The sequence below is a fragment of the Chiloscyllium plagiosum genome, chromosome 5 (assembly GCF_004010195.1).
Source record: "Chiloscyllium plagiosum isolate BGI_BamShark_2017 chromosome 5, ASM401019v2, whole genome shotgun sequence".
Classification (NCBI taxonomy): domain Eukaryota; kingdom Metazoa; phylum Chordata; class Chondrichthyes; order Orectolobiformes; family Hemiscylliidae; genus Chiloscyllium; species Chiloscyllium plagiosum.
In genome coordinates, this window is record NC_057714.1 from 50937178 (window position 1) to 50950726 (window position 13549).

Sequence of the window (13549 nt, forward strand, 5' to 3'; positions counted from 1 at the left end):
CCAAGTCCCTCCTCCCTACCTTTTATCTTAGCCTGCTGGACAAACTTTCCTCATTCCTGAAGAAGGGCTTATGCCCGAAACGTCGATTCTCCTGTTCCCTGGATGCTGCCTGACCTGCTGCGCTTTTCCAGCAACACATTTTCAGCTCCTGTGTAACTACCATAAGGTATCCCTGCTTCTGAATTTAAATCTTCTTGCAATGAAGGCCAATATACCATTTTATTGCTGCACTTGCCAGTGTACTTTCATTGATTCAAAAACCTTTGTACATCCATACTTCTCAAAATGTTACCATTGAAACAATATCCTTCTGGTCTGATTTTCACACCATTGTATATATCTTCACATTTAGCCATATTGTCCTGCATCTGCTGTGTATTTGCCCACTCACTCAACCTATCTAACTGATATTGAAGCCACCTAGTATCCTCCTCAGAACTCACAATCCTGTCCAGTTTTGTGTCATCAGCGAAACTGTGGAAATTATGCATTTGTTTCCCTCATCAAGGGGATATATTTCATTAATAGTTGGGATCCATTTATAGATTCATTTATTCCCATTCTCTGTTTCCTGTCTGTCAACCAATTATTGATCGATGCTACTATATTAATCCATAACCCATGTGCTTTTACTTTGTCCACTAACTTCTAAGGAGAGAGCTTTCCAAAAGCTTTTGGAAACTTCAAATACTTCATATCCACTAGTTCTTGTTTATTTATCCTACTAGCTATTCCTTAATAACTCCAGTGGATTGATAAAACATCATTTGCCTTTCATAAACCCTTGCTGGCTTTGTCCAATCCTGTTAATGCTTTACAAATATTCTGTTATCAAGACTTTTATAAAAGACTCCAGCATTTTCCATGCCACTGATGTCAGGCTAACTGGTCTGTAATTTTCTCCGCATGGATCTATGTTAGAGCCTCAGTTATTTCATGTTATTTATTAATGACTTGGATAATAACATAGAAAGTCATATCTCCAAATTTGTTGATGACATAAAATTCAGGTGCATAGACCTCAGGTACAGAAAGTAATCGAGAAATGGAGTGCTGGCTTTCATATATTTAGCAGACTGGAGTACAGGGATGCAGAAGTTATGCTGTAGTTATACAAAACCCTGGTTGGACCACACTTGGAATACTGTGAGCAGATCTGGGCACCACATCTTTGGAAGCATATATTGTCTTGAAGAGATTACAATATAGATTCAGGGCTTCAGGGCTTAAGTTATGAGGAAGGATTACACAGATTAGGCACATTTTCTCCAGAATTTAGAAGGTTAAGAGGTGATCTGATCAAAGTTTTCAAGATATTACCAGGAAAGATAGGGAAGATAAAGATAAGCTATTTCCACTGGTTGGGGATTCTAGAACTAGGAGGCATAGTCTAAGAATTAGTGTTAGATCCTTCAGGAAAGATGTTAAACATTCTTTATACAAAGGGTGTTAGATGTTTGGAGCTGCCTTCCACAAACAGCAGTGGATGCAGGATAAGTTGTTAATTTTAAATCTGAGATAGTTTTTTTTGTTAAGCAAATGTATTAAGAGATAGAGGCCAAAGTTGGTTAATAAAGTTAGACCACAGATCAGTCATAATCTTATTAAATGGTGGAACGCTCAAGAAGTTGAATGGCCTATTCCTGTTCCTATGTCCCAATGTACATAGTAGGGTGACATGTGTCACCTTTCAATATGAAGGAACTGCTCCAGAGTCTATAGAAGTTTGGAAGATGACTACCAATGCTTAATATTTCCAGGACCACTTCCTTTACTGCTGTTGGATATAGAATATCTGACCTTGGTGATTTGTCAGATTTATCCCCATTAATTTCCCAGCACCACTTCCTTACTAATGTTTATTTCCTATAATTCCATCTGGTCATTAGACCCTTGGTTCCCTGAAGTTATTGGGAGGTTATTTGTGTCCTATTTTTTGTGGAGGTAAGACCAAAATATGTATTCAATTATTTTGATCACTTTTTTGTTCTTCATAATTTCCGCACCTTCTTGAGAACTTTATCTTTCTTAATCTTTATCTCTTTGCATATTAATAGAAGTTTTTATAATTTCTATGTTCTTTGCAATTATACACTTATACTCTATTTTCTACCTCTTGATCAAACTTTTTGTGCTTTTCTGCTACCAATCCTCAGACTTGCTACTTTTTCTCTGGCAATTCAATGTGTTTCTTCTTTCTGTCTAATACTATCCCTAATTTCCTTTGTAAGCGATAGTTGGGCACCTTTACTGTTTTATTTAGCCAGTGCCATGTTTTTGCATTGCTTTCACTGCTCCCACATGATGCAATGGGTGCTCATCATAGACCCCTGTGTCTCATTACTACCCAAGGAATGATATCACAGGATACAACAATGTATCTAAGCCCTGCCCAAACACCTAGATGAATCATGAAAAACAAGCTTGTATGAACAGAACAAATCTTTTTAGAACTGTCAACTGTGGCTCTCACATCCTCAGTAAACCTTCCTCCTCTCCCTCCCACTACCCTGCACTGATCTGGGTAGAAAGAATCTGCTCCATCGTGGAGCCTTTTAGCCCTGGAAGTCTGACAGGGCAAACACAGGGCCACAGGGGCCTGGATAGGCCAGGCATATGGTCTCCCCTCTCAGCCTGAACTCCCATGCATCAGAAGGGTACTGAAGGAACCTGCCATCTCTGCAGTGTCCTGAGTAGAGGGATGTGTGCGTCCTTCCTCCTCTCACTGGATGCCTCCTTGTGAGGATGCGGCATCTGGAATAAGGTCAAGGCTCCCTGCACTACTCTCACCCCGCCTTCGGACCTGAGGATCAGTGCCTATGGTGGTAGATGGCAGATGGGCTTGAGCCTCCAGCATCCAAGAGGGAGCTGTGCCTAACTCTCCATGTTAGCCCTTAACCTGTTCATGGAGACAGACATGCAGTGGCTGGACTACCTGCATTGCTCCAGCTTCTGAGCAATGGAGGCCTCTGCATCGCATGCTTGTCTGCTTCTGCCTTTGCATTTTCATGAAGTCCCTTATTGTTAAGACCACAGGGTCCTCTCAATGTTTCTAACACTGCTATTTGCACAACAGTCTGTGTGAGGTCCTAGGCAACCTCCAATCCCAAACTTCTTGTTGTCTATCAAGGCCACTGACATTTCCATATCAGAGCAGATACACTGTGCATGAGACATTGTTGTTGAAACCTGCTCTGGGCCCTGACAGCGTCACCTACAGAGATGGAAGACAGGCAGCTCTCTGTCGATGTAGTCGGGACACTGGCTACACCTCCATGGCCATAAAAGGCAGAATGAGTTGTAGCCATGGATTACAAGTGATGCCTGATGCATTTCACTGACCATTTGCTTAATAGCAGCATTTCAATGCAACAATAAGTGTTACTTACTCTATTGCTGGGACATGATTCTCTACATGCAGGTCTGGTCCAAGCAGTTATTCTGGCAGGGTCATTTCGTGCAACACTGCATCCCTCCACTCCCTGAAAATGGTATTGATTGGGTGGTGATCTCCATTCAGGCTGTCATGGTGTGTTGTCATGGTTTTCTCAGATGCTTCTCTGGGAAGATGATATCCCTTCCTTTCAATACCTCGTCAACAAAGGTATCCAGATCTATATCAGAGAACTGTGGTGTCAACTTCCTCTTCTCTCTCATCTCTTCTCAGTCCTCAATGAGAAGATCAGCTGCCCGATGTCAGCACTCCTCCAGGTGAATTGTGACCTTTCATAAGGGATGCTTGCCTGAAAGCTGTTGAGAGTGGCTAGTTAATCAGGAAATGGTGCATGGTAGAGTGGAGTGGAAAACAGACACAAAAATATTGGAATGGGCAGAAACAGGCCATTTGGTCCTTTGACCCTGCTCTGCCATTCAATATGATTCTGGCCGATCATCCAGCTTGGTACCCTGATCTTGCTTTTTCTTCATACCCTTTGATGCCTTTGGCCCCAAAATCTATGTCTAATTCCTATTTGAAAACATTCAATGTTTAGGCCTCTACTGCTTTCTGTGGCAAAGAATTCGACAGGCTCACAACTGTCTGGGTGAAGAAATTTCTCACCCCTGTCCTAAATTGCCTACTCTATATTCTTAGACTGTGACCCTGGTTCTAGACTTACCAGTCATCCGGTGCATCCTTCCTGTTCCTGTTGAAAGTTTATAATATTTATGAGTTTTCCCCATCATTCATCTAAATTCTACTCCAAATCAATTAAGTCTCTCTTCAAATATCAGTCCTGACATTCCAGGAATCAGTCTGGTAAAACTTCATTGCACTCTCTCCATCCTTCCTCCGATAAGGAGACCAATACTGCACTCAATATTCCAGATATGGTCTCACCAAGACCATATACAATTGCAGCAAGACATCCTGGCTTCTATACTTGAATCCTCTGGCTATGAAAGCCAACATATCATTTGTCCTCTTCACTACCTGCTTCACCTGCATGCCAACCTACTTTCAGCAACTGATGTACAAGGACACCAAAGTCTTCTTGCAACTCACCTCTCCCAATCTATCACCATTCACATAATAATCAGCCTTCCTGTTTTTGCTCCCAAAGTGGATAAACTTACATTTGTCCACATTATACTTCATTGGCCTTGCATTTGTCCTACATACGACACATGGCAAGTTACGGCAGATATCGGACATAAGGGATGCCACAAGGGCACAGTAGGTAATTAATGACATGAGTTTGGTAACATATCAAGAAATCTCACTTGGCCTTGTGACAAAGAATGCTCCAACAAACTTATGCAACTCAGATTTAGCCAAGAAAGGTTTAGGAAGAGTTTTGAGTTCCAAAAAAAGGGTAATTAGATTTAAAAACTTAACTCTGTTTCCTTTTCAACAGATAGTGCAAGATTTGTCGAGTTTCTCCAGTGCTTTCTGCTTTACTTCAGATCTCCAGCACCTAAACTTTGCTTTTATTTGGAGAGATTGGACCTGTATTCTCTAGAGATTAGAAGAATAGGAGATGGTGTCATTGAAATTGCAAAATTCTTAAAGGACTCAACAGGATGTTTTGCAGAATTAATGTTTCCCCTGGCTGAATAGATCTAGAACCGAGGAATACATTATCAAAGTAAGGGTCAAGGAATTTCCTGATGAAGGACTTTTGCCTGTTTTTCGGATGCTGCCTGACCTGCTGTGCTTTTCCAGCACCACACTCTTGACTCTAATCTCCAGCATCTACAGTACTCACGTTCGTCTATCACAATAAGGGGCAAGCCTTTTTCGTCTAAGGTAATGAGAAATTTCTTCACTCAGAAGGTAATGAATCTTTGGAATTCTCTTCTCTAGTAGGCTGTAGAAGTTCAGTCATTGAATATTTTCAAGGCAGAGATTGATAAACTTGTAGAAACTAATGTCATCAAGGGATATGCAGACAGCATACAAAAATGACATTGAGGTAGATTATCAGCTATCATCCAGATTAGAACAGGCGGCCTGTAAGACTGAATAGCCTACTCTTACTAGAATGTTTCTATCTTTTTAAGCTAATTTTATATTGCATTTAGTGGCATATTAGAATTGCAAGCTCACAGTGTACAACTGTCATACGGCTGCCAAAGCAGCTTCAATGAAAGTTGTTCAGTTTGCTAAAGCAGGTAACAATGTGGACTTCAACAGTTTCCTCATTTCCCCTTCCTCCACCTCACCCCAATTCCAAACTTCATCACTGTCCCCATGACTTGTCCTACCTGCCTATCTTCTTTTCCACCTATCCACTCCACCCTCCCCACAGACCTATCACCTTCATCCCCTCCCCCACTCACCTATTGTAATCTTTGCTACTTTCTCCTCACCCCCACCCTCTTCTCACTTATCTCTCCACCCTTCAGGCTCTCTGCCTGTATTCCTGATGAAGGGCTTTTGTCCGAAACATCGATTTTACTGCTCCTCGGATGCTGCCTGAACTGCTGTGCTCTTTCAGCATCACTAATCCAGAACCATGAACTCCAGTCAGGAGATGATAAAAATGAACACAATATATAAATAACTTTACATTACTGTTTATTTTTTGGAATCTAAGAAACAGATTGATGTGATTATTGAAATAATCTCCTTTATCATCATGGCAAAAATGGAGACTACATGAAATTTGCTAAACTGCATTTCATTTGGTATTTTGTTGAGTGTTTGGAGCCTGTACTGAATGAGAATGTTTCTGTGTCTTGAAATTCCATATTTGCTTGTCATTCATGTTCATTGGTTTCAAACTTGGATGCAGAAGGATGTTGACCTGTGCCCAATACTATATAAGCCAGGCGTTAAATGTTTTGTACTATCTGGATAGCACAAAACTATCTTATTTGCATAATTTCTTCTCGACAAAGATAAAGGAATCAAATTTAGTCATGTAGATGCTGGGAGTTCGCTCACTGATTCAATCCTAATCATGCAGCTGCATAAAAACAGCTTATGGGCCTGGATCAAAGGCACATTGTCTTTGGATTGATTGCATCAAATTCCCTGTAGCGATAACTACTGGTTGAAAAGTTTTGCAGGCTGTGATCTTGGCAGCTACACTAGATCACATCTGCCTTTGCTCGATTTCATGCCACTCAAAAGCTTTTTCAATTTGGAAATGGTTTGCGTTCCAAACGATTTAGATTCTATGGTTATTACAAAATGCTCAGAGCACAACAATATATGTTCATATATGTTTGGACCACTGTTTAATATACCTTATAGTTTTAGAGCCCAAATCGTAATAAGGAATTTGAAGTTATGTTGCGTGTACAATGGAAATTCAAAGGCTGTTTTGTATGTGAAAATAGAAATGCAAATATCTTGTGAAAAACTGACTATATCTGTTAAAATAGATGAAATCCAGGAACAATTTAATGGAGGTGTTAGAGTTAGAGATTTTGCAGTGGTGGAATCAGGCAGATAAAAACAAAAAGATTCTATTAATTTTGTTCTCCTTCTACAAACAGTTCGTTCTCTTCCATACATTGATTTCTGAAAAAAGGTCACTGGAGCCAAAATATTAACTCTTATTTCTCTCTACAGAAACTACCAAATCTGCTGAGTGTTTCCACCAACTTCTGTTTCTGTTTCTGATTTCCAGCAACTGCAGTTCTTTCAGGTTTTTTTCATTTTGTTCTCTTCCATGTTGCCTTAAGACAAATACTTCTTATCTGTTATCTGCCCTCAATCAGTAGAAGACATACTGTCTCATGTCCTAGTGGTTGAGCTTGTTGAACCTGCATGGGTGTAGGAGGTGCAATCTTTGGCAAAACCCTGATAAGCTTCTAATTTGTGAAGTTACTAGTTACAAGCAGTCTAAGCAGAGGAATGAGTTACTTATTTCCACCTCTGCTAAAGTCACAGATATCGCAACATATAGGAGCAGTAAGAAAAGAAAGAATTAAACTTTGTAATTCTGCATATGTTTGCACATGGGTCTGAAAACATTTTATGCTGTGGAATTTCTAATCTCCGTAGAATTACATAAATTTTATTAGCATACAATATTTTCCCAACTAGCCCTTTCTTGGTTGCTGAATGGAAGGTTTCCTTCTTTATATGTGTAATGATCCCAGTTGATGGTACTGCTGGGCAAGTCAAATCCAAGAGTAAATCCTGCCTTGAATAGATGATTTTTTTTTTGTTTTGTTTAGTTAGTTAACATGGTAGTTAATTGCTGAAATATGTTTACATAAGGCTGCACATTTTCTTTAACAATTTGACAAAATGTATTCCAAAAAAAATCAGAAAAATATGGATGACAGTTAAAATGATCTTCAAACACGCAACACAAAGTTTAAACCTATTTCTAACATGACCCATTATAGAATCTCAAGTCCAGAAAAATTACCTCCCTGTCTCAACTTTCTAGGGTTCTGCTTCCTGATGCTTTCCAGTTTCTTTACCTCAGACTATTGAGATGATTCAATGAGTCCCTTTTAAATCTGCCAACATGAACTTTTCCCAAATCTAAGAGCCGAACTTTTCTCAGTTGTAATAATGTACAGATTCCTGACCAAACTTTCCTGCTTTGGAAGTTTCACATATTAAACTGTTCTGCTGAGATGACTAGTTCTCTGAACTGCTGTGAACTCTTTCTAAGAGTGAAAATAAATTAGCTTCTGAACTCAACTCTGGTTTTTCTAGACTGAATTGGAAAAACTTACTCAAATCAAGCTTCTTCTGAACTGAAAATAAAACTTTAAGTGTTTACTTTAACTTCGCTAATCCAACAGTATAAACATCTAAACATCTTTCCATTCAAAAAGGTTTGCGGTCACCTGCTTTAATCACAAATGCTGGATTTGAATCTGGATCTGGAAGGACTCTCTGACCTTGTTATTATTTTTGAAAGAAAACCATTCACAAAACTAACCAATGCCCACTAGCCTCTAATTTGTAATCCAATTTCCAAAAATGATAACATAGATATATTATATGCCTTCATCACAATAGGAATACATGATTTGTTAGGATTAAAGGGGCTATATGCTGGATTGGTTAGTTGTTACTAAATTATTTTGTGTAAGTGGTATTGATGGTGGGTAGGAGTCAGAAAGAATGTCCCCTGCATGTGCTCCAGATACTGATATACTGGTATAATCTAAAGTTGTTGTGGTTCTGTTCGCTGAGCTGGGAATTTGTGTTGCAGACATTTCGTCCCCTGTCTAGGTGACATCCTCAGTACTTGGGACCCTCTGGTGAAGCGCTTCTGTGATGTTTCCTCCAGCATTTATAGTATTTTGTCCAGCTGTCCGCTGCAGTGGTCGGTATATTGGGTCCAGGTCGATGTGCTTATTGATTGAATCTGTGGATGAGTGCCATGCCTCTAGGAATTCCCTGGCTGTTCTCTGTTTGGCTTGAGCTATAATAGTAGTGTTGTCCCAGTCGAACTCATGTTGCTTGTCATCTGCGTGTATGGCTACTAAGGATAGCTGGTCGTGTCGTTTCGTGGCTAGTTGGCAGTGTGAACTTGATTGGCTGGATAACCTGTTTCCACACTCTAGGGATTCTATGCTTCTATGAAATCCTTTTGCACAATGATGTTAAAAAAAAGTGGTGAAGTCTGAGTATTTATTAAACTAATTACATGGGTTTTAGTCAGCCCCAGCAACTGTCATTGTGCTTTTACTTTGCTTTCAATGGTAAGTTTCAGGAAGTTGAGTAAACCCATGCTCCTGGAATGCTGAGTCCAGCCTTAATCCCTATATTCAAGAAAGGATACATTAGCATTGGAGGCAGTTCAAATGAGATTCACTTGGCGGATTGCTGGAGTGAAAGGAAAAATAGTTAAACAGGTTAATCCTATACTCATTATATTTTAGAAGCATGAAGAGCGATCTTATTGAAACATACAATATTATGAACGGGTTTGACAGCGTAGATGTTGAGAAGATGCTTCCACTCGGTGGAGGAATCTCAAACTATGGGACATAGTTACAAAATAAGGGGACAGACACTTAAAACAGATATGTGGGAATTCTTTCTTCCAAAAAGTAGTGAATGTCCGGAATTCTTCACCCAACAGTTGTAGAGGCTAGATCACAGGAAGTACTGAAAGAAAAGGTGGATATACTTTTGAAATATCAAAGAATTGTGGTCTATGAGGAGTTGAGGCCTGGAGCATATCAACCATGATATTATAATATGACAGACCAGGCTTGAAGGACTGAATGGCTTACTCCTGCTTCTATTTCTTAAGTTACAATTGGTTAGTTCAGTCAGATTAATAGATGATACATGATTTGTGACTGCTGGAATGATAATTGCAGGACACCATCAGGTCAGTATAAAGTGTCAGATAGACACAGATGCATCATTCATCATCGTGACCTTCACAAATTTCCGTGAAGTGCTCAACATGGCAATCCAAAAATAAAAGCAATGTTGAAATTATATAATGATGCTATGTGATGAGCACAGCAAACAGCTGTTGTCTAGGCAGAATGAATTCTTTGATTCTCAGTAAAATGACTGCCTCCAGTGTGAGTCTCAGTTACATGACTACAGCAGACCAGGTTTTTATATGGTTGCATTTCAGTCCGAACACCCTCCTTACAAGTGAAGTGCTGCTCAGAAGGTCAGTGCAGACTCAATGGGCTGATTGGTGTATTTTCACACTCTCGGGATTCTAGCCGCAACACAAAAACTGACCTCCCTCCCCCCAACACACACACACACACCACACACACCACACACACACACCACACACACCACACACACCACACACACACACCACACACACCACACACACCACACACACACACGCAGTTCCTTTAGTCCATCACCCTAGGAGATAATGGGGTGTTATACCAGCAATAGCTAAAGCTTCCTCTATGATGCTACCAAGATCTGAAGCTGCTGACCTCTGATTGGCCAGTTACTCTTGATGGCTGACAATTCCACTTCCTGGATCCTAATACCAGTCAAAAACCTATGGCCAACCAATCAGGTGCAAAATTCCTAGAAGACCCAATGCGCTTCCTCATTTTGACAGGTTGTGATTTTTCACTCCTCCAAATGTCTCCCAGGTTCCGGAATTTATTTTATTGACTGAATAGCCTCATAGTTCAAAGCTCTTCAAACACTTTACCTCAGAATGAATGGACGCTACTTATGAACTCTAATTTGGAAATAATTCGAAGTGAGAAGTTCATTTTTAGGTGTTTATGCTGTTTTTCCAAAAGTACTGTTAATTTCTTGGTCAAGTTATGACAGCAGTTCAGGAGAACTCTACAGCAATTCTGGGCTACTTTGGTATATTCTTAGGATATGCAGCTAGCTTCTCTCTCCTTGACTGGTCTGCTACAATTAGCAAACTATTTTGCCACAATTTATGACTGTATAGCAAATATTGAGTTTGGCACTGATTACCCCAGCAATCCTCTTCTATGTCTCTGCTGCTACTTCTTATTTCAAGGTTCACGATATGCTTTGTATTCATCCTCATGACCTTCTGCAGGAACACTTTATCATGACCATGTGTGAAGAGAGCAGCTCAGAGCCCTGAAGCAGACCTGCCTGGCAGTGTATTAACAGTTCATTTCCAGTTTTTGTAGCAAAATTATTAAGAATCCTGAAAGCTGAAGGCATTTAAATCTTGCATAATTATCACCTTGATAATTCCCACTGCCAAAAAGGCAAAATCCTAGAGTCATTTTCAATAATTCAGTTCATCTGCTATTTTTTAATTAACCCAAACTGAAAACTACAGTTGGGACACCAATGGCCAAAAACCTAATCTAATTATACTTCTGCGGGTTATGGGCTCAGAGAAAAATGCAGTCCTTGATGTCTGTTATATGAATGGTAAGTAACTGCTATATGTAATATATTCCGTGGTTACTTTGTGCTGTGCTCAATAACAACCAGACAAAGAAGTAAATATGTACAACTGGGATAATTCCTGGACAGTATTGTTCTGTTTAAGATAATGATTCTAAATAGTGCGTTAGGTTAGATACTACTTTAACTTCTGGGAGCTGGATTTATATGTTGAGTATCTGTGCTGATTACAGCCTATAATCAAAATTGAGATTTTACAAACCCTGACAAATGGTTTGTAGATGAGGAGGGGACTCATAAAATACCATTGGTGTTGACTCTGATCCATACTCACCAACCCCTGTCTCCACCACAGTTTTACCTGGAAAAGTCTAGCCCCAGAGAGCATAATTTCAGAATAAGAGGTTGCACATTTAAGATAAAAATGAGGAGGAATTTCATCTCTCAGAGAGTTGTGAATCTGTGGAATTATTTACCACAGAAAGTTGTTGAGATTGGGTTTTTAATTGTTTTTAAGGCTATAGTAAACATTTTTAATCAGTAAGGGAATCAAGATCTTTTAGAAAAAGGCAGGAAAGTGGAGTTGAGGACTATCAAATAAGCCATAATCTCATTGAATGGTGATTCAGTGAGCTGAATGGCCTACATCTGCTCCTTATGGTTATGTTCTTAAGTGTAAGCAACATAACAGCCACTTAATGTAACATGCAGCCTGAGAGACCCCATCCAGCTGGGCAATATTTACAGCGCAGGCTCTTGACAAGCAAGGGAGCATGGTAGCTCTTAGAAGTTTTTTCAGGGTCATTGGTGGCCTCATCCAGGTCATTTCTGTGCCTCACTTAGATCTCTTCCCTCCACTTGCTGATCTATGCTAGCTTTCAGCTCCACCCTTCCCCTTACTGAGACATTCTAGGCTGTCTCCAGCAATATGCTCCCCTGTCTTTTACTCTCATTCCAGCTTCTCAGGTGTAGGACACTATTGTAGTTCCAGCAGTGACATAGATCAGGTACAGATACTGAGACAGATAGCACCAAGTGAATTCAGTCATTTGATTGGCCAGCAGCCCTCCAAGGTGGGATTTCCAGATGGAGTAGAAATTCTGCCTTAAACCAATTCAGATCTCTCTGATCAATAGGCACCTTCTAGGCAACTACTGGAGTAAGGGCAGTTTTGGCCCAAGCTATTTTGCTGAGGAGGATTTAGATCCCAGTAGTTTGTTAAGCCCAGATGCATGTTTTCAGTTCCAGGGATCCAAAGCACAAACTTTCATTAAATTGTAATCTCACTGTTCCAGGCCACAACATATTAAGATTTCTGTGTGAAACCTTATTGGATTTTGCTGAGGTGTAATTAATGTTAAAGTTTTCCAGTACAAATGTGCTCACTTAAATCAGAAAAAAAGTTGTGTAAATATTTTAAGACTTTAGTTTCATTCAAATAATTCATATAATTGAGGGAAACTAGTAATCTGACATAATGTATTTTTCCTCTTGCTGTACAGGAAGTTGGAAGCATTATTGGAAAGGTTAGTTCTATCATTTTAATTCCCCAGCCTACAGTTTTAAAAAAAGCTAAATAAAGTTACAATAAGTGTGTGAACATTTTTCTTTCTATTATAGAAAGGAGAGACAGTGAAAAAGATGAGGGAGGAGGTAAGTTGTGAACTGTTTATCCTGTAGTGAAATATAGGTTGACAAACATGCTTCATGAGATGAGACAATGAGCTGTTCTTTTTCATAGAGCTGTGCAAGAATCAACATTTCAGAAGGGTCCTGTCCAGAACGCATTGTAACAATAACAGGCCCAACAGATGCTATTTTCATGGCCTTTTCAATGATAGCACATAAATTTGAAGAGGTAGGTAAATGTACATATTTGGACTTTAAGCATGTATTCAATAAGTTAACTTGTGAACTGAATGTGCATGTTAAAATAGATCAGAAGAGACACATATTTGTTGCCTTAGTAGGTGAGTGTGAATACACAATGTGGCATTGAATTGTTAAACTCGGAAGGTCCAACATCCAAAGTATAATTTCTTGTCTGGAGTACAGGTTACAGATGCGGGTCGAGGTGTGTATGGAAATAGGGGTGGGAAACTGTCAGTTATGTTTAAAGGCCTCCCAAGTCATCCTGAATTGGCAAAAATCCAAGCCAATGATGTTTACCACATATTTTAATAAAATAGATTCACTTCATCTAATTATTGTAATATTATAATTTATAGCACATACCACAAAATTAAATTTTAGAATAACATATTGCACATTTCAGACTGGAATTCA

At 39.5% G+C, this 13549-nt stretch overlaps 1 protein-coding gene across 16 annotated transcripts in view; it reads left to right on the forward strand.

Annotated features, from left to right (window-relative positions):
• Nucleotides 1-13549, forward strand: part of zgc:110045 (uncharacterized protein LOC664755 homolog) — a 269628-nt gene that overhangs the window by 201007 nt on the left and 55072 nt on the right. For all 16 annotated transcript variants that reach the window (XM_043690088.1, XM_043690087.1, XM_043690071.1 and 13 more), the window contains 3 exons: nt 12766-12789; nt 12884-12916; nt 13005-13121. In XM_043690088.1, coding sequence (XP_043546023.1) covers nt 12766-12789; nt 12884-12916; nt 13005-13121 — 174 coding nt within the window. The remainder of the gene's footprint in view (nt 1-12765; nt 12790-12883; nt 12917-13004; nt 13122-13549) is intronic.